We start from the raw sequence: 25,168 nt of genomic DNA on the forward strand, positions 1-25,168 counted from the left end.
TTTTTCGATGTCTCGACTTACATACCAAACTCTAGAACTGAAGATGATCCTCAACAACGTCATATTGTTATGATTATTGTTATGGAAGTAAAACTTAAACTGCTCGTAATCATCGTCATTACTTGCATTACAGGATTTAAAATGTCTTTGCTATAGCAGGTACTTGATTTTGAAGAATATTCTAAGTTAAGGAAGCTTACGTATTATGTTCACGCCGATCATACGTATGCTTGTTTGTCCAACGGGAAGTTACCCGGCAATACCTTTGGTTGGTACAACTGCTTTTCACAAGAAAGAAACTGTTTTCAATAACTGAAGACTTATGTTTTACTTTATATTGATTTTCCAAAACCAATTTTTTAATTGATATTACTTTAAACATAATTTTACTTTATAAACTGTAAAAATAAATTTCTAAAGAAAACTTTACGATAAAGACTCGAGAATCTCGTGCAAGAATGTTAGAAAATAACTTTCCCGCCCATCGCTTTCCAGTGACGATAGGTTGCCGGGAACAGGTTTTGCTCAGCTCTTGTGCAACCCAACTGCTTCTACCCAGTGGCCCAGGCGATGGTACAGCCTCCCTCGTGGATCCTACTTCTCTTAATACAATTCTCGTGACCTCACAGAACACACCTGCCTGGACTTGACCGAGTCTGCGAGTCACAGTTGCCCCACCTCTCAACTTCACTTTAGTGCTCCTACAAGGCTTTGAATATGAACCACAGTTGATTTCGTGTCACGTGATCGCCGACTTTCTTCTTTATGTGTCGCAAGTGAAAACCATTGCTGCTTTCAGTAGAGTTTTGTTTAGTGATTTTTACAGTATTTCATCTCATACTTTATTCGTAATGGAAAAATGGAAAAGCGCGTTACTCATGATGGTTGCGGGGATTGCTCCAGTGACAATCACTATCGTAGTACTGACACAATTTAAAATCATTGACCTAGCGACGGGACTTCTGCTGGCCTTCATCTATCTATTGTTTATCAGCTCACACGTTTGGTGCCGCATATTCACAACGATCAGCCCGTCTTCTTCAGAGGAGGAGGTAAGTTCAAATTTAAATATGTTTTAGTTTTCATCTTACTTCAGGAATGCAAACATGTTTTTCGAAAGCGTATCTCGTCTTCCCTATGCGCGCATCTCTTAACTACGTAACAGGAACAGGTTTCTGTCAGTACTTCGATTTCACTAGTTATAAAATTAATGTTTTTATAACTCGTACCTACTAAGAAGAAATATAATTTTCATGTGGAAATTTATAAACATTGAAAATTTTTAATTTGTTTTTTTCGAGAAAATATAATTTCAAGAAATGACAATAAAATATTATAGGTACATGATATTTTTTAATAAATACGCCAGATACACATCTTAAAGGCTTGGGAACATACAGGAAACAAACAAATTATTCAATTTCTGTAATAACAGAAACTTTCATGAGATCATTCTTGTCTCAATATTCCATCGGTTTGAGAATGTTAGAATAGTATCTCTGCCCTTATATGAGCAGCATAAAATAAAAGGAAAGAAAAACCAGACAATTCATTGGGATTTACCTCAAATCATGATTAAGGATATTACAAAACACGGAATGTTTACCCAACGAGATATGTTAATGTGAATTTGTTAAGAATGATGCTATATTAAAATAACCAGTTCGTGACGAATACCTATTCTTACTCAAATAATAGGTTCCAAAGGCGAAATTCTATTTACAGTAAATGCAATACACGGGTACTTTTATACGACAGATTGTTTTGTGATTCCCCAAAACATTATATCCTTAGCCATTTTTTTACATTATGTAAAAATACCAATTTCCTCAAAAAAATCATACAAATTTAGACCTAATTATTTCCGTAATTTACAAAAGTCATTTGCATTTCTACGCTTGCTTTCTCTTCTACATACACAAACCATGTCTGAACACATATTGATATACCTCTTATATTGCATACCCTCATTCATACACTGAAATACTGACACATGTAATGAATGCTTTTTATTCCTTTCTGAGGGGGGGGAGGGGGGGGGGCTTAACAAGGTGAAGGGGTTTGTACATCACATGATCAGCAAAACTATATTAGTCAAGGTAAGCTGTGAGCCACCAGACTAGAGTCTCTCATCATCACCAATCCGCTGTGGCCAGCGTGGTGATGAAAATAGCCAAACCGCAGACATGACTAATATGTCTGAGGCCTTTGTCCTGCAGTGGAGTAGAGACGGTTGCAGGTGTTGCTGTTTATATATATATAAATATATAAATATTATATATATATATATATATATATATATATTTATATATATATATATATATATATATATATATATATATATATATATATATATATATATATCTATATATATATATATATTTATATATATGTATATATATACACACATGTATATATATATATATATATATATATATATATATATATATATATATATATATATATATATATATATATATATATATATATATAAATATAAATATATATATATATATATATGTATATATATAAATATAAATACAAATATATATACATATATACAGTGTATATATAAATATATATATATATATAATATATATATACATATATATATATATATATATATATATATATATATATATATATATATATATACACACACATCTTAAACGCATACTATATTGTATGAACAAAAATATATCTGCAGGGTTTTGAGCACGACTTACATTCTTGCATCATAAAAATTCAGCACAATGCTTCTAATTTCAATTAAACATTCTCTTTTTTCTTCTCCCTTCTGGCCCTATTAGTATCATCGAGTTTTCAGTCTCATTGGCCTTCGTGTAGGCAAAATTAACAATATATTCTAAAAAGCACGTCAATTATGCTTTGAAACAACTTCACAGACTGTTCACTGCACGGTTGCAGTAATAAAATTATTAACTCAAAACCTATTATTCCTTTTAAAAAGTAATTTCGTGCCCATTTAATTGTATTCCTAAGATATCTTTTTCTTTTCTGAGGAGGATTAAGATCCTGATGATCTTCTTAATTATCACTTCATTTATTGATTAAAGATGGTTTGATTGCTTTTTTAATATTTGTTTTGGGTGATTAATAATAGAGTAGACCTATTGTATATCTTGTCTTAAAAGTTTGGAGATTAATTTACTTAATGATGAATTATTTCCTAAATTCTAATCCAAATTATAAACACTGTCATTTGACACTAATATAACAAATGAATTAGAAAACAACAACATTGCATATATTTCTTAGTACTGCTTTGTAACTCTAAAACAATGCAAGGCGTTACATGATTTCTGGATTTTCTCAGTCCTACCATCTAACGCAAGGATTGATGACGCATAACAGCATTGAACTGCAGTCGATTTAACTGAGTGGAACTTTAAAATTGTTGGTTTATCTTTGCAGAATCCCTATCACTAATATAAATAAATTTTCATCCTGTTGCCATTTATTGATAGGTTTAATGTCGATACTGTGAATGATAATTGGATATGGAAATTTTCCACTTCTTAAAAAGTGGTTTGCTATTTTCATTTAAGCCTGGCCTAAATAAATATTTTAGGTTGCTGTTCCATTGGCTTTACAATACATATGAACTATGGTTCATAATAAGAGGCTAAGACCAATTAGAACTTTGCAGTATCTGATCTCAGCGTGATGAATTCGATAATATTTTAGCACTATATAATGTATTTAATTAAAAAATAAAATTTGCAGTTAAATAGGCTTCAAACTGTATATATATGGAATGTTCTACAAAATTTATATATGGTTATTGATGTTTTCTTCCGGTTGATTTAGTGTTAAATAAATTACCTTGTTGATGACGACAAAGATAATTACGATATTAATTTACTAACGCATCATTTTGACAATCTAAACGACGCAATTCGAATTTTTCTTGTAAATTGAAAACTAGATGCATAATTTACGCAATACTGTAAAATCGCAAAATCCACAATTACAATATCCGTCCACAGCTGAGATACCACAGCAAAACAATGACTAGGAGACAACCGGGAAGAGCTCGCTTGTTGAAAAGTTATGACATTACTTCTAACTGACGTCTCGCGGCAAACAATCATTGCCACCACGTCTCATTTTCTTTTCTTCGACTTTCTTCAAGTCCTTGTCATCTTATTCCATCATAAAGATGAGCAAAAGCGCCCTCCCCATGAATTACAAGCTTAATTTTGCAGTAATATTCTCGTATTTTATAACAGCTCCTGTAACAAGAGTTGTATAAGTGAAATTTATATCATCCAACTATTGAGACAGTTCTGCTATGGTCTGCCCTTACAGAAGGCTTCAAAACAAGAATTATAATAAAAATATTATGGTGAAGTCAGTTCACCTGTTGCAGTATCATTCACAACATACTGAACATTTTTTTCCTATCATTTATTCCTAAAGATTCTCCTCTCCCAGTATTTATATTTCATTTATACAGTATATATATATATATATATATATATATATATATATATATATATATATATATATATATATATATATATATATATATACATATATATATATATATATATATATATATATATATATATATATATATAATATTAGGCCCTTTCCCCTAACAGGCAAAAATCAACATGCCCCAGCCAAATTATTAATGTTGAACCTTGAATGAGCCCTCTATGTGTAAAAATCTTTCACAACATGATTCACTTCTTAAACCTACACAGAAAACGCATTAGAACTGCAACGAATCCCATGCACATACCTCGCATTTCACCTATATGTTACACGGACTCTAGTGCTTGAATTTTCTAGCTCTTCCTTCCCAATGACTCTTTCACACCATCATTAAATCATTTCAATGATTTCCACTCCTCCCTCGGAAGTAAATACGTATTTTACCAATACTGGCAACGATGCAATGTGGAGAATGCTGAGAATATGGCATAGGAAGTAATTTGCGGTGCGAATAAAGCTTCATGTGGTAAATTTAAATTGTCTGTTATAATGCATAAAGGCCAAGATAGCAATCCAATCTTCTCAAGCGACGACTCATCTCAAATACTTTAATACATCCTTTTACCTATGTTATATTTTACTACACTTCTACAGATCTCCTCGCATATACATTAATCTTTCTTACACTTCTGCATACCTCATTTCACCTACCTTAACCTTCTTAACATTTCGACATATATCTTTTGGCAATGATTAGTCATGTTAGCACTCGTACTAGCCCCTATATTTGCATTCCTTTCTATTCTTTGTAAGCCGCATTTTTACTTTATTGACATTGAAAAATATTTATTTCTCTTCCATTGGTATCGGTGTCTTAACAATCTTTTCATACGCCATGTAACTTCTAAAAGGTATTTTCTAGTATGCAAACCATGAAAAATACTCCAAGTTGTCTCCGTTATTATCACTATAATAAGATACGTACTTTTCTCTTAAAATTAGCCGTAGTAGAATCTATTCTTATAATTACGCCAGATATTCGCCAAATTACTCATCCTCGCTGCTTATATAGGACATTGACCTTTAAATGGCGGGGCTTTAAACGTCTCCTTCAAATCCACAGCATTACAATGATCACTTATCATCAAAAGAATTTTGAGTATTTTAAAATATTAGGAGGACTAAATATCTGTTTTAATAACCATACATGAAATAATTAATTCTCTACGTTTTTTATTATCTTGAATGTTAAATGACACTACAACATTACAGTGAAATATCCGGAGAATACCTCGGCCATTCATAAAGAAATTTATATGGAATATTCTGAAGCTGCTTCCTATATTTTGGTATCATGATCTTGTATTGAATACAGAATGTTGCGTACGTTCAAAATAAAATCATTTAAACATGGCGTTATAGAAAATACAGAAGCATGATATATATAAATATATATATATATATATATATATATATATATATATATATATATATATATATATATATATATATATATAGATGTGTGTGTGTTTGTGTGTGTGAAGGTATCAATCTCTAATGGCATTTAATTTCGAATTAAACCTTGGGAATATATATCCATTAGATATTCTTTTATGAAAACTGCTTCTGACTGGACAAAGACTCGAACTCAAGCATCTGAGTCGAAACAAGGCCAGCAGTAGACTATACCAAACGAGCCATCGCAAGAGGTATAAGTTCATTTCAAGACCACAGTACATTTTCATGTCGAATGAATACAATATATATACTTGAAATTAACTTACTGTATATCTATCTTGCTGGCATTGTTTCGACGCATAGGCATAGGCTTGAGTCCTTGCTCATTCAGAGGCATTTATCATGAAAGAATTTCCAGTGGTTATATATTCCCAAGGTTGAACTCAATATCAAATGTCATTTTTGTTTAATATTTTCATCTATTAAAGTCACTTGTGTTAGTAACATATAGTTTTCTTATATACAGTATATATATATATATATATATATATATATATATATATATATATATATATATATATATATTCAAATAAGCCATATATATTAATACATTAAAGTCTGCATTCTCTTAACGACCTCGGGATCAGAGCCCCAGGCGGAATCACCCAAAGACTATAATATCAGACCGGCCGGGATTTGAACCCTGGTCCAGGATATCTGTATGCCAGTGTCCATACCACTCAGCCACGAAGAAAGATAAAAGTCAATGACAATTCTTCTGTACATACTGTATACCTGTCAAATTCAGGTTTTCTGTACTTAGAATTGAAATCAACCCATCTTCACCATCGTAGCTAATTGGTAGGTTTAGGACTTGGCATTTGATTAATGATAATTTTTTGCACATTTAAACGTGGTCACTGGCATACAGATATCCTGGACCAGGGTTCAAATCCTGGCCGGTCTGATATTATAGTCTTTGGGTGATTCCGCCTGGGGCTCTGATCCAGAGCTCGTTAAGAGAATCCAGACTTTAATGTATTAATATATATGGCTTATTTGAAATATGAAAAAACACGTTTAAATGTGCAAAAAATTTATCATAATATATATATATAATATATATATATATATATATATATATATATATATATATATATATACATATGTTATCTATACTTACATGAATACATATATATACATATACACATTATATATATATATATATATATATATATATATATATATACATATATACATATATATATATATATATATATATATATATATATATATATATATATATATATATATATATATATATACGCATTATACATACAGTATATATTGTTTAAGTTTGCATATATACACATCATTGCTGAAATATCAGTTATAATGAGCTTCGTCGAAGCAGGCAAACACCAGTAATCCCTTACATTGCTCTTCCTTTCAAGGGCACTATCATATTATTCTACTTCTAATTAACTAGACATTTTACAGAAACTTAAATTTACTTCGGAATTACATATTGGGTTATAAATCAATAAGGTACCGTATATATATGTATATGCATATGTATATGTATATATAATTATATGCATATATATATATATATATATATATATATATATATGTATATATACATATATAGACGGTATACATATATATATTTATATATATATATACATATATATACATATATATACATATATAAATATATATATACATACATATATATATATATATATATATATATATATATATATATATATAAGATAGTCCTGTGTCTCAGAACCAAAATATAATATCACATATATCACGAATGGCAAGCTATACAGCCACTCGAGTTCCAGACTCACCTGTTTGTTTTTACATTAAATCTGTCACGCTTGAAAATATTGATACCCGAGCTCTAAGACAGTTATATAACTTCCAGACAGCAATGAATAAAACACTGAATATCCAAAGGTCTCTTAAGTACACTAAAACTAAATTTGGTAATTATTCTTCAGATTTATTTTAAAACCACCTCCTACTACAATTCTTTAACAGGATACGAGCGAGTATGAAGTAAACATTGGTGATTGAAATAATACACTCTTTACAAAAGAAATATATTCTATAGAAATTACAACACTTTGAAAGAAAGGACATAAAAAAATAAATCGCTCTAAATATTAAGTTTGAGCAAAACTTAGATTAAGATAAAATTGTTACATTCTGAAAATTATAAAATCACTCGACTCGTAACATTAAATCTGAATAAACCTTAGACTAAGACAAAAGAAATGTTTATACTCTGAAAATTATATAATCACTTGACTCGAAATATTAAATTTGAATAAAACCTTAGACTAAGACAAAAGAAATAATACTTATGAAAATTATACAATCACTTGTTTCACTTGAAATTAAATTTTACACACTATTTAATTAGTTACAACACTCAATGAATATAGTTAACCATATACGATACAAATACCTTTTACGTTAATACAGGGCCAGTTGCAAAAACTCTAAGAGAATTTTTATAAATACTCACTATGTTTACAAAATCCTGTCACACCAAAACTTTGAGATTTCACTGAACACTTTTAAAACAATACACTGAGAGGCGTGTGTGAGAGAGAGAGGGGGATATGGCTATCTGATCTATGCATCCCTGGGGTCGTTGTATATATGCAACTTAGATACTTCCAGAAATATCTAAATAGATCTGGAAGCGTGGTAGTTGGGCTAAGGGCGTCAGAGTTATCAACTATCACGTATCGAACAGGAGAACCAACCCTGTTGACGGCAACACTCTCAGCCAACTACGCCCACCCACCTTTCTCAGAAATGAAAAAAAAAGGTACAATCTAACACTAGGATTCTCGTGATCCTTCCAAAGCACATGGCAAAATAAAAATTACGTATTTTTTCACATACACGCACTACCTCATAGAAATATAAAAGAAAATTACATAAACCCTTGTTTATATCTCGTATGGTCATATATCACTCTTAAAGCAGTTTATGTAATACTTTGTAACAAAAATACGTGAAATAAAAAGTTTTTTCTTAAAAATAACATAAATTTACATGTACTGACTTGAATGAAGAATACAATGAAATTAACAACAAAAGTCTTATGTAATTTACACACAAAACTTACATCTAAACGAGAGGAACTCATTTTACGGGCTGGCTATTCAGCTCTTCGATCCACAAATTAAAGTATAAATAAAATCATGAATAAACTCCTGTATGCACTCTACATTAGACCAGCTTTGTAGGTATATACATATATATATATATATATATATATATATATATATATATATATATATATATTACACACACATATATTTATATATATTTATATATATAATATATCTATACATATATAAATATATATATATATATATATATATATATATATATATATATTATATATTACAAGTAGACTTTCGTCCATAAGCCCTGTACACAATACCTACATGCAATTGGAACGCTAACACACAAACACACGTTGTATATGCTCTCTCTCTACAAATATAGGCTATATATACAGATATATATGCAAATATATGTATATATATATATATATATATATATATATATATATATATGTATGTATATATAGATATATGACTTACATACATATGTTTATTATGCATATACATATATATGTATATATAGATATATACACATGTTTATTATATATATATATATATATATATATATATATATGTATATACATATGTATATATATATATTATACATATATATATATGTATATATATATATTTATATACATATATATGCATATATATATTCATAGATATATTAATTTATATACATATATATAAATGTATATATACATATATATATATATATATATATATATATATATATATATATATATATATATATATATATATATATGTGTGTTTGTGTTATATCATAATTTATTTACACATCAGATATCTATGTACGCATATTGTATAAACATCGCTGATAAAAAACTGGCCGTTAAGAATTTAGCTTACTTTTAAAGGGTAGCGCCTTTTATATGCATCGATTTTCATTGATTTCTTTTTCTTATATTTGCAGGTTGATGCCCTTCCCTGTTATGAAGATATCACCAAATCTGATCCTCCTTCCTACTACACGCTTTACCCTGACGTCAAGACTTCTGGAGACACCAACACTTCCTTAGCCTCAAAAGCTGCTGCTGGGAGTTGTTCTGTAGACATTCCTTTCAGTTCAGAACTAGAAAAGAACCCACATATTTTACCTGTCTTTACAATATCCAATGAAGACCACAGAGGGATGCAGAGAGCCTCCCTGGTTTCCGAACTGGAGCCTTGCTCTCCATCTTCTGGTAGTTCAACGGTTTATCCAGCAGCAGCATGTGGCAGCTCTGAGCCAAGACCTTCCCTTGAAGATAAAAAGCGCAGGATGAAAAAAGAAAATTTGTACTCTAAAATACTTGAGAATGTTGTGAATCCAGTTGACCTGTAAATATTTGCAGCAAACTTTTCCGAGTACTGAGATGATAACATCACGCGGAAGAGTAGCCTTAACTTGAATATACCTTACTTTCTTTTACTGTGTAAAAATTAACCAAGAGATAAGGTTACAAAACAGCTGTAATGCTAAGGCTTCTTACCGTACACTTCAGTCTCATTTGAAATCAAACAATGAGGATAGGCTTAAATGTCTGATTACTTGTAACAGTTACCAAACTAGTGATATATAGCATGTGTCACTCACTGAGCATACAGCGGCTGCGTAAACTTGGGAAACTTTACATATCGTTGATAAGGACTTTTTTGATACATTTAGGAAACACCCTTTTAATCTATCTTCATACAAAACATATGTGAACAAAACACTATTGTAATATCATGCCAAAGTATTGTGTCGAAACATTTATTGGTATTCCAGTTTCATGCTGGCTTAACTGTATAGTGTATATAGAAGCTGGAAACACTTTAGCTATACATACAGCGCTTGCAATTATTAATTTCTTCTGCATGTTCATCTATTGTTAGTTACTGGACTCTTAATGTTAACCCAGCCAATTTTACATGTAATGGCCTCCTTGTGGAACACAATATGTCAACATCTTAATATTTCTTATTCACATTTCATTTGGAAAAATCTCTGGTGCAGGCAGAGTTAGAATTAAAAATTATATATATAGACATTCATTAAAAAAAAACACAAACACACACGCACATACACACACACACACACACACACACACTACCAACGCTCCCGCTTATTCTGTCTTTTACATTGAACTGTATTAGGAGAAAATTATTATGAAATCCGGAAAGGTAAAAATAAGCCATAAGCATTACATGGAAGGGGAAGAACCCTCAAGGATATGGTGCACAGCGAATAGGAAATTTAATATAAAAGATGAAACAATGATGTTGAGCTATGGTGGATATCCTCCTTGTCTTTATTGACACAACTAGACTGTGATAAAGTGCAGATGCATTATGTGGTTGATATTTATTGTTTCATTAGTGTATTACCTGATTATTTATGAACTTATGTTAGTATGTTTGCAGAAAGTTTAATAAACTGTAGATAGTCAGTGCATTTTTTCACTGTCCTATCATATATTTTTCCTTTTTCATGAAAATGAAAAGAAAATCATCAGAATACCGGTTAATTTCAAGAGTTTTATGAGGGCAGTTAAAGACGGTGATTTTTATTAAAGACTTATCACAGCATTACTAGGCGTTCAATCTTTTTATGCTGTGTAGGTTGAGACAGATCCAATAAAACATGAGACAAAGATTCATTAAATACAGGAAATATTGCATTAAAATTAATATCTTTCCTTGAGGTGTAAACTACTATGGTATATATCACTATATGCACATACTTATAAATCATTAAGAATGTATAATATATATCAGAAAATGTTTTTACGTGCCTTACACTGACAGTTTGCAACATCAAATAAGAATGTCAGTGATACTAGTTTTTGTGCGGCTGTTTAATGATCAAAACTAAGACGGCCAAGGGCAGCAGTGTATCCCGGTTATGCATGATCAAAACTCAAGAAACTACAAGTGTTACAAGTATCACTATTGCAGACAAAAGAAAAACAATCCCACTCTTTACAAAGCAAGATAAGCAAGATCGGTTTTCTTGTATATCCAGAAGAGGGTAGAAGTCCCCGTAAAACTTGAGGAATTTACGTTTATTTCCAAGCAAATACCAAGATTTGATGAGTGCGGAAAGATTTATTTAGGCTCATCAATATTACCAATGAAGAAACTAAAACTAGTTTACAGGCACCACAGACAAACATACACATTATCTATATGTTTATTCATCTATTTATTTACCTATATGTATGTGTGTGCGTGTGTATTATAAAAAACCCTTTCAAGAATTTCAATAAAAATCCCATGATGTGAATATTCTTCTTAAATCAAGAATTACGAAGAGGAAATAAAAAACTTAATAAACATCCCTCGAGTGACATTAGCAACTTTTTCGAAGTTTTTTGGACTCTAAATTACAAAAAAAAAAAAAAAAAAAAAAAAAATTCAATTGCCAGCTCTTTTCATTGTTTCATAAAATTTGGTAGAATACCTTGTTGATATTCTTAGCCAACTGATTAGTACTTCTAAAGTTATTACACAGGATAAAGTACTGATTTATCGTGGAGTAGATGCAGGAATCAGAAAACATGGTGTTGCTATGATCGTAGGACCCAGACTTGCCCCATATATACAAAAACTACAATTAATCAGCGAAAGATTTGTTGCACATTTAGAATTAAGAACACAAATTATAATGTCTTTCAGATTTATGCACCACAACAAAGCCACACAGAAGAGGAAAAAGATACGTTTATGGAACTTTTAGAATTACATTTGGGTGGAAAACCAGAAGTCATCAATCTATTTCTAGGAGATTTTAATGCACGGGTTGGCTGTGAGAGAAGAGGGATAGAGAGTGTAATAAGCCCATTTGGAGAGGAAACAAGAAACGTTGAAGGAGAAAATCTAATAGATTTCTGAATAAGAAATCATCTAAAGATTATGAATGAATTCTTTAAACACTAGGACTCACACAAATATTTTATAGATGGAATCAAACCACAGGGCAGTTTGATAGAAAATCAGTAATTGATTATGTTGTTAAATCAGATAAGAGGCTTGTAGATGTTAAAGTATTGCCAGGAGTCTCCCTTGATTCAGATCATAGACTGGTCATAGGAAAAATTTACATTCCTTTCGTAAGAACAGAGAAAACAGAGTTGAGAAAAAGGATAAAAACAGAATCCTTGAAAGACCCAGATATCAAAATGAGATTTCAAAACAAGTTTACAGGGAGGTTGCAGCACCTGGAGCAGCGAGATTGGAAAGGACTAAAGGAGAGTGCCTTGGATGTAGGGGAAAAGGAACTTGGCTGTAGGTTTGTTGGAGGTAATAGGAAAAGACGTACAATTTGGTGGAACGACGAAGTAAAAGGTGAAATAAAGATGGAGAATAAAAAGCACAGGAAATGGATGAAAGAAAGGAACCAACAGACTAGAGAAGAATATGTGTCTTCTAGGAATCAATCAGAAGAGATTAAGAGAAGATCACGGATAAATACATGGATTAAACTAGGAGGCGAATTGAGGGATGATCTCAGGAAAAATAAGATCTTTGCAGTTGCAAAATCATTCAGGAAAGATAATAAAAAAAAACAATATAATTTAAAGGATGAAAATGGAAACATTATTGGCACCGCTACAAAACGTAATGAATAATGGACAACTTATTTCAATAGTTTACTAAATGTAACTACAGAAGGAAATGGAGAAGAATTTATCTTTCAATTTGACAGAGAAAAAAGGGAGGATGTGATTACTTATCTTGAGTTTGAAAATTCTTTGAAAGAGATCAGCCCAGGGTATGATAATATGCCAATTGAATTATTCAAGGAGGGAGGGGACCCAGCAAAACAGATATTATATGACCTCTCTTTGTCATTCTGGTTAGAGAGCACGGTTACTGAAGACAGGGGAAAACATATTTCTGTATCCTTTTATAAAGATAAAGGTGATTCAGGCAAAAGCGAGAATTATAGAGGTATAACGCTCATATATCATGCAGCAAAACTTTATGAGAGTATTTTAGAAAAAAGGGCACGACACATCATTGAACCTCAGATAAGCAAAGAACAGCATGGATAGAGAAAGGACAGAAGTACATCAGATCTCATATTCACCTTGAGACTTGTTATTGAAAAATCGTGAGAACACAATAGGCCACAGTATATAGCATTTATTGATTTGGAAAAGGCATTTGACTCTGTTTTAGGAACAAATTATAGAGGTGCTTAGGGAGGTTTATGGACTCGACGGTAGATGGGGAGCTGGAATAAAGAGCACGTACGAACCATGTATAAATAATGTAAGGACTGGATACAAGAATGAAAATTGGTTTAGAGTAACAACAGGTGTTAAGCAGGGAAGCGTTCTTTCCCCATTCTTGTTCATTGCATATATAGATGTAGATATAAGAAGTTTTAAGGAAAGAATAAATATCTCGGGAGACATCATGATTTTTGCTGATGATATAGCTTTCTGGACATATGATCGGGAAGAACTGGAAAGAGCATTGATAGCCTTGAACGATTGTTCAACAGAATCCGGACTGATGATGAATAATGAAAAACCAAAATATTAACAATCACCAAACAACAAGAAGCTCCAACGAACATCATAATAAGAAATACAGTAATTAAGAACACCAACGCATTCAAGTATGTAAGATGTATGTTTACAGACAAGGGCAACAAGAAAAAAAAAGAAATTACTGAACGAATAAAGAAATATAATAAATGCTCTCGAGCGCTCTATCCAATTATGAGCGATACAGATGTACCAAAAGAATTAAAGAAAACCATATTTGAAGGATTACTAACACCAATAATGACATATGGATCAGAGAGCAGGACAATAACAAACAAAGACAGGAGCAGAGTCCAAGCTTCAGAGATGAAAAGCCTGAGAACAATAATGCACAAAACGAGAAGAGATAGAATAAGAAATGTAGGCGTTAAAAGGATGGTAGGAGTATCTCCTATGTTAAACAAGACTGAGAAGGGACAGTTGAGATGGCTGGGATATTTAATGAGAATGAATGGAAATAGAATAGCAAGGAGGAGATGGGAATGGACACCTGGTAGGAGGAGATCAAGAGGTAGACCACGTAAACTCTGGAGGGATGGAATTGAAGAGTTTCAGACAAAGCACAACATGCCAGCAATTGAACAGTTGAGAAGAGAGGGGATTTTTGAAAACAGAATTGAGTGGAGAAGACAACTGATTCCACTGACAGGCTAAAAGCCTACCTGGGAGTGGAAGTAAGTATAAATCTAAGTTTATCAGTTTGAATATAGTGTCATTGTTCACCCAAAGCATTTATTGATGACTTATGATTTTTATTTAAGAAGTTGAACAGGAGACAGTTGGACAAACCATTCCATGCGGATGCATTATTAGAATTTAACAAAATATTAGTAAAAGTTAAGCTTCATTTCTACGTTAATATTACTTTCAATTTTTTAGGGCCAAGGAGAATCCTTTATTTTCTGTTTTAGGCAATTTATATATGTAATTTTTAAAATACAAAGAAAATTGAATCCATGCCACGTGCTACGTATGGTTCAGGTGTACATACAACTTAAGATTTACTTGATGGCCTCGATGCAATACTGAATTAACTACAAATACAGAAAATAATGGAAACATTCCATGTTTCTACGAGCATTATGTGTATATAGCCCAGACTCCACAGATGATGAAACCAAGTTGATTAGGAATAAAAGTAAAAAATCTAAAATATTTTGATAATGCATAAGACAATCTAATAAATTTGAAAAGGTAATAACATTGAAAAAAACATAATGCAATGGCTACTATAGAATAAAAAAAAACTACATTTGCCACTGCACACACCTACACAAAAAGCTCACAACAATACAGACTTTACATAAAAAAGGAAATATATGATTGCAGATATGTCGAAAAGGATGTCCGAGGGTGAAACAGAAGATAAGAAAGATGGGGTGATGGTAAGTCCGTATAGTCCAGAGATGGAGGGTTGTTGTGAGAGAAAATTCAAGTGGAAATCAGAATCTATATTTGGCTTTTTTAAAGGCAATGACTATGTATGCTCAGTTACGTTAAAGAAAAAAATATCACTCAAAATGATCGGGTAGCCGTTTAAGGTCTACTTGTATTATAGTACTTTTGTTTTAAAAAGAATGCTGACAAGAATACTAAAATAAGATAAAAATAACGAGGGAAAGAGTACGGCAAAATATGTTAATATTTGTAATGGTGAGAAATGGAGAAAATTTAATAAGGATAATAGGTCATTCATAATAGTTTGATAAAAATAATCCTAAGCACAAAGGTAAAATATATTAATTACGAAAGGTAGATTTCATAAGATAGAAGTGAGTCTATTACAGGGAGTAAATGGGGGGAAAAAAATAGGACTTGCAGATATCGAGTTATGAATATGGGGTCACTGGATCAGTTTGGATGCTTGTTAATATGAGAACATCGGAAAATGTATAAGAGAAATTCATGATAGGATAAAGATTGAGAATTTTAGCAGATGAGATCATGTAGACATTAAAAAAAATAAAAAACGTATGAAAAAAGAGCGCACTGGAAAAACTATGCGGTATATCAGAGAGGTTAATTAATATGGTTTCCAGATCTACAGATGGTATCTGGAAATTATCCAGCATTCCACAGAAGTAAACATTATTTTAAGTACTTGTTGAAAATAAATAATAGAAGATAAGCAGATGGTAAATCCAAATTGGATGAAACTTGTGAAGTAGCATAACGTCAATCAAAATGATGGGAAGGCACAAACAATAACAAACCAAAGTAATGATGATGAAATTGACAGGCTGACCAGGATGTGTAAGGTATATCAGAGAGAGGGAAAGAGATTTCAATTCACAATGATAAAGTTATATGGGAATTTTTAAACAAAGGAAAAAATCACATAAAAAACATATGGCGTACAGATTACTAAATTTTGTTGAAAGCTATAACATTTGATATGCAGAAATAAGACAAAATGCTAGTCTGAAATAAGGATATGCTGTCTCATTTTTTTTTCTTTTTATAATATTTCTTTGGTTAAATGTGGGAAAAAAGGTCAAAGAGAAGGACAGCTATTGGTGAAAATTTGAGAGTATGGCAAAGTTTAGAATGGAGAGTGAAATGGCTGACATTGTACACGATATATAAGCTACGGATACTTAAGAAAATTTTTAAAAGCGTATGTGGTAGAAGAAAGTTAAAGATTAATGTTAGCAAGATCAAAAATATCACGGTAATTGGGAGCCAAGAAGATGGATCAAGGAATGTTAATATGAAATTCAGAAGAAATGTTGATTCCTATTTGTATTTGATAGTAAAAGTAGTAGATGATTACAGCAGAGTATAAAGAGACAAATCACAGCATAAGTGAAATAAGGAATGCATAAGGATCACAGCAAGAGAGTAAAAAGATAATAGACGAGCACATAGAAACACATCATAGAGGATATATGATGTGGAGATTAGCTTATCTCGTCAATAATCTTGATAAGAATTTCACGTCATTATGGTAACAGGTGGGAGTACAGAAACTAAAATTTACAGTGCTTAAAGAACACACACACTTTAACAAACATAAAACAAGTAGGGATGAAAATAGTCTCCCTTTACCCCTTAATATATAAACATTTTAACTTTCTCCTATTCGTTTTCCGAATATTTTATGGTAAATTGGAATAAACAAGCAAATATATCATCTCTTATGAAGAAGAGTGGCCATAATTTCTTACTTCGGGCCTTTTCATTAACTTTACATCACAATAACTAGTATTTCACTCAACATACACTTTCTGTCCATATCGGGACTCTATTTTCTCTACTAAAACGTTCAGTTCTTTAATGCTTGAAGAAAAATTCCCGGGTAAATTCTAGTTAGATCAACTGACGTCAAGAGGAACAAAAGGAAAAAAAAAAAACGCAAGTGTATATAGGTCAAATATCGGACGAATATTCACTTCACCCTAGTCATTTTGAAAGTCTTCGTGAAAACTTTCTTGAAAGACAGAAAACCTAAATTATACAAACTTCTTATATATATATATATATATATATATATATATATATATATATATATATATACATATATATATATATATATATATACATATATATATATATATATATATATATATATATATATATATACATATATATATATATATATATATATATATATATATATATATATATATATATATATATATATATATATATATATATATATGTGTGTGTGTGTGTGTTTGTGTGTGCATACATATCAATATATTATATACGATTTATATATATACATATATATATATATATATATATATATATATATATATATATGTGTGTGTGTGTGTGTGTTTGTGTGTGCATACATATCAATATATATACGTTTTATATATCATATATATATATATATATATATATATATATATATATATATATATATATATATGTGTGTGTGTGTGTGTGTGTGCATATGTGTGTGCATACATATCAATATAATATATATGAGTATAAATCATTATCATCGTCATCTCCCACGCATATTGACGCAAAGGGCCACGGTTAGATATTGACAGTCGTCTCCATCTTCAGCTTTTAAATCAATACTTCTCCTTCATTATCTCTTACTTTACGCTTTATAGTTCTCATCCATGTAGGCTTTCCTCTCCCAGCTCTTCTATTGTCTTGTGGAACCTAGTTGAAAGTTTGGTGAACTAATCTCCCTTGGGGAGTGCGAAGAGCATACCAAACCATTTCCATCTACACCTCATTCTGATCTCATCCACATATGCCACTCGGGTAATCTCTAATATAGCTTCATTTCTAATCCTGTCCTACCGTTCAACTCCAAATTTTCTTCTGAAGCCTTTGTTCTCAAATCTACAAAATGTTTTTTATTGTTTCATTGTTGTACCACGATTCATGTCTATACAGTAACACCGATCTCACTCAACTGATATAAATCTGATTTTTATGTAATTTCAGTCGATTTGGTTTCCAAATTTTAATTAACCTAGTCATTGCCTGATTTGCTTTTTCCAATCTTTTATTAAAATCCCATTATAAAGATCCTGTATTAGAGATCATAGTTCCTAAATGTTTAAATGATTACACTCCATTAATCCTTTCTCCTTCCAATGATATTTCACCTTCCATTGCAAATTCCATTCGCATTATCTCTATCTTTCTTCTACTTATATTGAGCCCATCCTCAGGTGATATTTCATGCATTCTGGTAAGCAAGCTTTGCAAGTCCTGTGGTGTTCTGCTAATAAGGAAAGCGTCATCAGCAGTCCAATCCTTCTCCCCCATCCCCAACTGTTCTATGCATTAAAATATCCATGAGGAGGATAAACAACATAGGTGACAACACATTCCCTTGGAGTACTCTGCTGATCACTGAAAATGCGTTTGATAGGACTCCATTATCATTTACTTCGCCTTTGCTATGCTCATGAACAGACTTAATTAGATTTACTATTTGAGAAGAACTCCATAATAATGCATGACTCTCCACAAAATTGGCCGGTGCAAACTATCAAAGGCTTTTTCATAGTTCACAAATGCCTCCAAAAGTGGATTTCTATATTCTAAACATTGCTGTACCACTGTACCACATGCCCTAAAATGAAAATGTGGTTAGTGTAACTTCTGCCTTTTTGAAATCCGGCTTGTTCATCTCTCAGCTTTTCATAGACCTTTCTCTCTAATCTCTTTAGTATGTGCATACTTTATATTTTCATGACAACTGAAGTAAGTGTGATGCCTTTGCAATTATTGCAATCGGTCAGATCTCCTTTTTTGCCCTTTTTACAAACACTCTTAGCTCCCATTCATCATCCTTTGTAAGTAATATTGGAGTCCTTTCATTTTTGGCCGATATCATCTCGCCAGTTATTCCATCACATCCAGGGGCTTTCCATCTCTAGAGATTTTTAATGATAGCTTCGAATTCAAACACACTGAACTTATTCATAGGCACATCAAAGTATTCCACAGCTTCAGGTATATCAAATTATTCTCTTCATATCTTCTATTAATATCCTCACCAAAGTGTTCCATTCAACGTTGCCTTTCTTCATCTTCTGTTGTTATAACAAATCCATTTCTCTTTTTGATGGGTATATGCTTCCTCTTCTTGTAGGGATTTGATTAATATTTCTATGAGCAATTCTTACACCATAGTCACTCACTGAATTCATAGCTTTGTAAGCCTCAACTGTTTTCCTGTCCAGATATTCTCTCCAGTCAGTCCTGGCTTTTCTTTTAACATCACTATCAATACTGGAATACTTAGTAAGCTCTACCTTGTAATTTTCATTACTTCCTTGAAAGCTTCCAACCATCAATTTCTGTCTTTGTCTTCTTTTTATAGTATACTAAGTATCATTTGATATCCATGGTACTCTCCTTGTAAATGCATGTCCCAAAACTTCACTACCAGCATACTGATATATGCTCTTAACATCACACCATTCTTCATTAATTGTCTGCTCTTCGTCTCTTAAAGGTTTCTCTCTGCTCATCTTCTAGAAGGTTAGTTGTATCAAACCTAGGTATTCTATCTACATTTCTGTTGGGTGCTTTCAGTTTTAATCTTAGTTTGGCAATGAGGAGCTGGTGGTCAGTATCAATATCTGCACCTCTATAGCTTCCTATATTTCTTAGAGTCGTCCTTCTCTCTTTATTAATAGCTACGTGATCTATGTATTTTCTTAAATTGCCACACGGTGAACTCCAAGTATATTTGTGGATGTCCTCGTGCTGGAAAAGAGTACCCTCAATAAGAAGATTGTTTGTTGCACAAAAATTTATAAAATGTGCCCCATTTTGATTTGCAACTTCGCCAAGAACCTCAACACTCGTCACAATCTCTCTATTTTGATTATTCCTTCCAACTTTAGCAATGAAGTCACCCATCACAATTTTCATATCTCTCTCTGGGATCTCATTTATTACACTCTGCAGATCTTCATAGCATTCATCTTTCTTTCCTCAGGGAAATCCTTTGTAGGTGCATAGCAGACTATAATACTCATATTGCACTTCTTTGATTTAAACTTTGCAAGAAAAAATCTATTTACAGTTCTCCATTCCGTTATAACCTTTTCTGTTCTTGGTGTCATCATCATTTCTATCCTTTCTCTTCCAACTTCATCTATTCTTCCTGAGTATATATCTGTATTGCCTTTGTATAAGGTTTCTTCACCAATCCCCTTGCAATGTGTTTCACTTAGGGCCAAGATATCCAAACTGTATTCCATAAATTAATTCACCACTTTCTGTAACTTACCAATTACACACACACACAACACGCACACACACACAACACGCACACACACATATATATATATATATATATATATATATATATATATATATATATATATACTGTATATATATATATATATATATATATATATATATATATATATATATACAAATGAATGTTAATATAAATATATACGAGTACAATAGTACCTTGGGTAACGAGATTAATTCAATCTGGGAGCTAGCTTATAACGAAAAATGCACGTACAGAATCTTAAAACAAATGCCCCCATAAGAAATATTGAAATTTACTTGATACATTCCATACAGCCATAGATACCTATCAACACTCCTTTTTACAGGTCTTGTAAAGGTAATTAATTACAGTAAAAACTGTAATACCTAACATCAGAAATGAATAAAATTTAGCAATAAACTATAAGAAAGAAATACTGACAAATTAACTCGCATTTAACATTTGAAGTGAGTCATGACTGGCATGAGGGAGACATCAGAGGAGGAGGGGTAGGGGGAGGTTTCTGGTTGGAGGGAGGATCTCCTTCCGAAAGGATTTCCAACGATATATGAGGAATTTTCTCTCGTAAACCATGTTTACTATAAAAAAAAACTGAGTCACTTAATTCATGCTTTCTGTACACTTGGTCGTCTCTTTTCATAAGGAACCTATGAAAAGACGACTAAGTTTTCCTTTGCTTTAAATGTGCTTGCAAATGAGATATTGCATTATTGAAAACTAATATGAACATTGCATGAACACTGCAAGAGGGGTGTATGGACAGCACGAGACTGATTTCTGTGCATTTCAAGTTAGTCTCTTTAGTACTTACCGACAAAAAATGCCCATAGGGAGCAAATTTTTAACACACGGGCCTATGCAATGGTCATATCCAATTTAGATTTGCATGCATTTATCTCAATTTGCTCATATCCAAAGTGAGGTACTACTGTGTACACGCACACACACACAGACACACAAACATATATATATATATATATATATATATATATATATATATATATATATATATATATATATATGTATGTATATATACATATCATCATCATCATCATCATAAGCTGTTACTAATCGACTACAAAATAAAGTCCTGAGACATGTCCTTTCACTTGTATCTGTGTATGTTCTTTCTATGCCAGTCCAAACCCGCAAACTTTCTTAGTTCGTCAATCCATCGTGTCATCTTTCTTCCCCCTGCTTCTTTTGCAACCTCTAGGGACCCATTCTGTTATTTTAATTGTCCATTTATTATCTGTCATTATCATTATACGTCCTACCCATGTCAATTTCTTTTTTCTGATATATCCTCTAATATAGTTTGCTCTCGTATCCATGTTGCTCTTTTCTGTCTCTTAAGTGTTATTCCCATCATTATTCCTTCCATAGCTCTGAGTTGTAACGAGCTTATGTTCTAAGGCTTTATTAAGACTCAAAGTTTCTGATGAATAAGTTAATACAGGTAGGACCATCTCATTGAATACTTTTTTTTTTTTTAGAGAAAGTGGCATTTTATTTTTCATACTCTCATTTTGTTTTCCTAATGCTCTCCATACCATGCTTATCCTTCTTTTAATTTCGATCTCGTGTCCTGCCCAAACACATACTGTCTATGTACGTATATTCATTAACAATCTATAGTGGTTTGCCCATAACTTATTTGTTGTCTCTGCATTTTCACTGAACATTATCTTAGTTTTAATCATAGTCATTTTCAGTCCTACATTTCTGCTTTCTTTATTCAAATTTTCTATCATCTTTTGCCCTTCCTCAAATAGTTCACTTAACACAACTATGTTATTTGCAAATCTTAAGTGGCTAATGTATTCCCCATCAATATTAATTTCTAAATCTTCCCAATCTAAATATCAAAAAACTTTTTCTAGGCATGCTGTGGATGGTTTAAGAGACATGGGGTCTTCCTCTCTAATGCATTTCTCGATCAGAATTTTCTCACTATCTTTATGTAGTCTTGATTGCTGTACTTTCTGTATAGATACCTTCAAGTGTTTTAACATTATTTCATCTACTTCCTGTCTTTGAACGGGTTTTCATTACAGCTGAGGTTTTGCCAGAATCAAAAGCTTTCTGTCTATAAATGAAATACATATTGGTTTGTCATACCCTGTTGCTTTTTCCATTAGCTGGTTTATTACATGGATATGGTCAGTTGTTGAATACCCTTTTCTAAAGTCAGCCTGCTCTCTTGGTTGCTTAATTAAAGTCAAGCTGTCTTTCTATAGTTCAAATATGATCTATGAAAATATTTTGTATATTATGGAGAGTAAATTTATTGGGCAGTAATTTTTTAAGTTTTTTGTGTCTCCTACTTTGTAAATTAGTATAATGATAAAGTTTTTCCAAGCTGCCGTATCTTTTTTCATGCTTTTATTACCTTTTTTTACTTCCCCACCTGTTACATTTGGTACCGGCTCAGGTGCCTCATTATTTCTATTGCAAAGTTATCTCTTATATTGTATATCATTGTACAGAAATCCTCTGCTTCTTTCTTTTTTAGTGTTTTCTCAATTTTGGTCTGATTGTTTTTACAAATGCCTGGGTTTTTTTTTAGTTTGTTTATCGTTTTAGATAGTTTTGCTAATTCCATTTCATCTCCCTCTGATTTTACCCTCATTTCATATCTTTTCTTTATTAGATTTTTGGTCTTTTCTGATAGTTTTACTTGATATTGTTTAGGAACTCTTTCAAACCTATCTCTCGTAATGGTTCCAACACAAATTTTGTTAAATTGGTACTCATTTTTTTTTATTAGCTTTTATTCCATCATGTAGCTGGTAGTACCTATTTTATATCTGTAAACTATACTCAGATTTTTCTCTATGCACAGGAATGTTTATTTTTTCTCGTAAAATTATATATATATATATATGTGTGTGTGTGTGTGTGTGTGTGTATCTTACATGTGGGACTCTTGCTGCTGCATTGTCTCCTCCTTCCAGATGTTACCGCTATCGCTGGTGCCATATCCTGATGGTCTTTCATGTCACTATTAGAAGTGCTGGCCATCGGAGATGTAGGAAGCATTTCACCTTGTCTCAGATACATAGCATTGACGTCTCTGTACGTGGATGACAACATCAGTGAAGAACGAGGTTAAATTCTTGAAGCTCTTCTTTTCTCTCTCCAGATAGTATATTCAGTGCAAGGTGAATGCAATGAAGAGTGCCATCAGAAAGAGGTAGATCACAAACGTCTTGGTCCATTTTCTGATATTCCTTGTAAACTGGTTGTACTTGACCATTTGATCAAAATGATCAACATCACCATTGAAAGTATTGTAGTTAGAGATGGCCTTGGGAAGGCGGAACTGCAACCTTTCACATGTGCCTCTTATAATCTTGCAGCTCCGCATTGAGGATGTTAGTTACCAGTTTTATGAGGGCCATGTCCTTCCACATGATTGAAAATATGTTTCTCTTCCTCTGAAAATACATCCCACCCTATTAGATTGTTGGCTTTTGTAAGTAGTCTCAGTGCCTTGGGACCCCCTCTGTGCACTGGGAGAGTGCTACATGTATGAATACTACTTTCATACAACTCTAGGGAAAGGTCTACAGAGTTAGTGTAATTGTCCTTATACAGACAGTAGCCCTTTCCTTGGAGATTGCCAATCAGAGAGAAAACTGTGTTGTGTAGAAGTGTAAGTCTAACTATATTCCTGAAAATCGGAGATGTAACAACTGCCATCCTCTACAATGATGTACATCTTTATGCCATATTTCACTGGCTTGGCAGGATTTTACACTTTGAACCGATGCCTCCCCTTTCCCGGCAACATCCCTTCATAACCT

The 25,168-nt window shown here is 32.0% G+C and overlaps 2 protein-coding genes across 2 annotated transcripts; both read left to right on the forward strand.

Annotated features, from left to right (window-relative positions):
* The first annotated feature begins 541 nt into the window (after positions 1 to 541).
* LOC137642979 (uncharacterized) lies at positions 542 to 11,493 on the forward strand. Its single transcript, XM_068375841.1, has 2 exons — positions 542 to 1,052; positions 10,018 to 11,493. The coding sequence occupies exons 1-2, from the start codon at positions 852 to 854 to the stop codon at positions 10,426 to 10,428; spliced, it is 612 nt and encodes a 203-aa protein (XP_068231942.1). The 5' UTR covers positions 542 to 851; the 3' UTR covers positions 10,429 to 11,493.
* Positions 11,494 to 13,246: 1,753 nt separating this feature from the next.
* On the forward strand, positions 13,247 to 24,732 carry LOC137656750 (uncharacterized). Its single transcript, XM_068391041.1, has 4 exons — positions 13,247 to 13,685; positions 13,827 to 14,057; positions 15,953 to 16,008; positions 24,505 to 24,732. Exons 1-4 carry the CDS (start codon positions 13,247 to 13,249, stop codon positions 24,730 to 24,732), a joined length of 954 nt encoding a protein of 317 aa, XP_068247142.1.
* Positions 24,733 to 25,168: the final 436 nt, after the last annotated feature.

Source organism: Palaemon carinicauda, chromosome 1, assembly GCF_036898095.1.
Source record: "Palaemon carinicauda isolate YSFRI2023 chromosome 1, ASM3689809v2, whole genome shotgun sequence".
Lineage (NCBI taxonomy): Eukaryota > Metazoa > Arthropoda > Malacostraca > Decapoda > Palaemonidae > Palaemon > Palaemon carinicauda.

Excerpts from the sequence above, each read along its gene's own strand:
- LOC137642979 (XM_068375841.1), top strand. The coding sequence starts at position 852 with ATGGAAAAATGGAAAAGCGCGTTACTCATGATGGTTGCGGGGATTGCT. Across the intron at positions 1,053-10,017 it reads CGTCTTCTTCAGAGGAGGAG|GTTGATGCCCTTCCCTGTTA; the intron begins GTAAGTTCAAAT and ends TTATATTTGCAG.
- LOC137656750 (XM_068391041.1), top strand. The coding sequence starts at position 13,247 with ATGAGATTTCAAAACAAGTTTACAGGGAGGTTGCAGCACCTGGAGCAG. Across the intron at positions 13,686-13,826 it reads TATTGGCACCGCTACAAAAC|AGATCAGCCCAGGGTATGAT; the intron begins GTAATGAATAAT and ends ATTCTTTGAAAG. Across the intron at positions 16,009-24,504 it reads ATAAGAAAGATGGGGTGATG|ATAGTATATTCAGTGCAAGG; the intron begins GTAAGTCCGTAT and ends TTCTCTCTCCAG.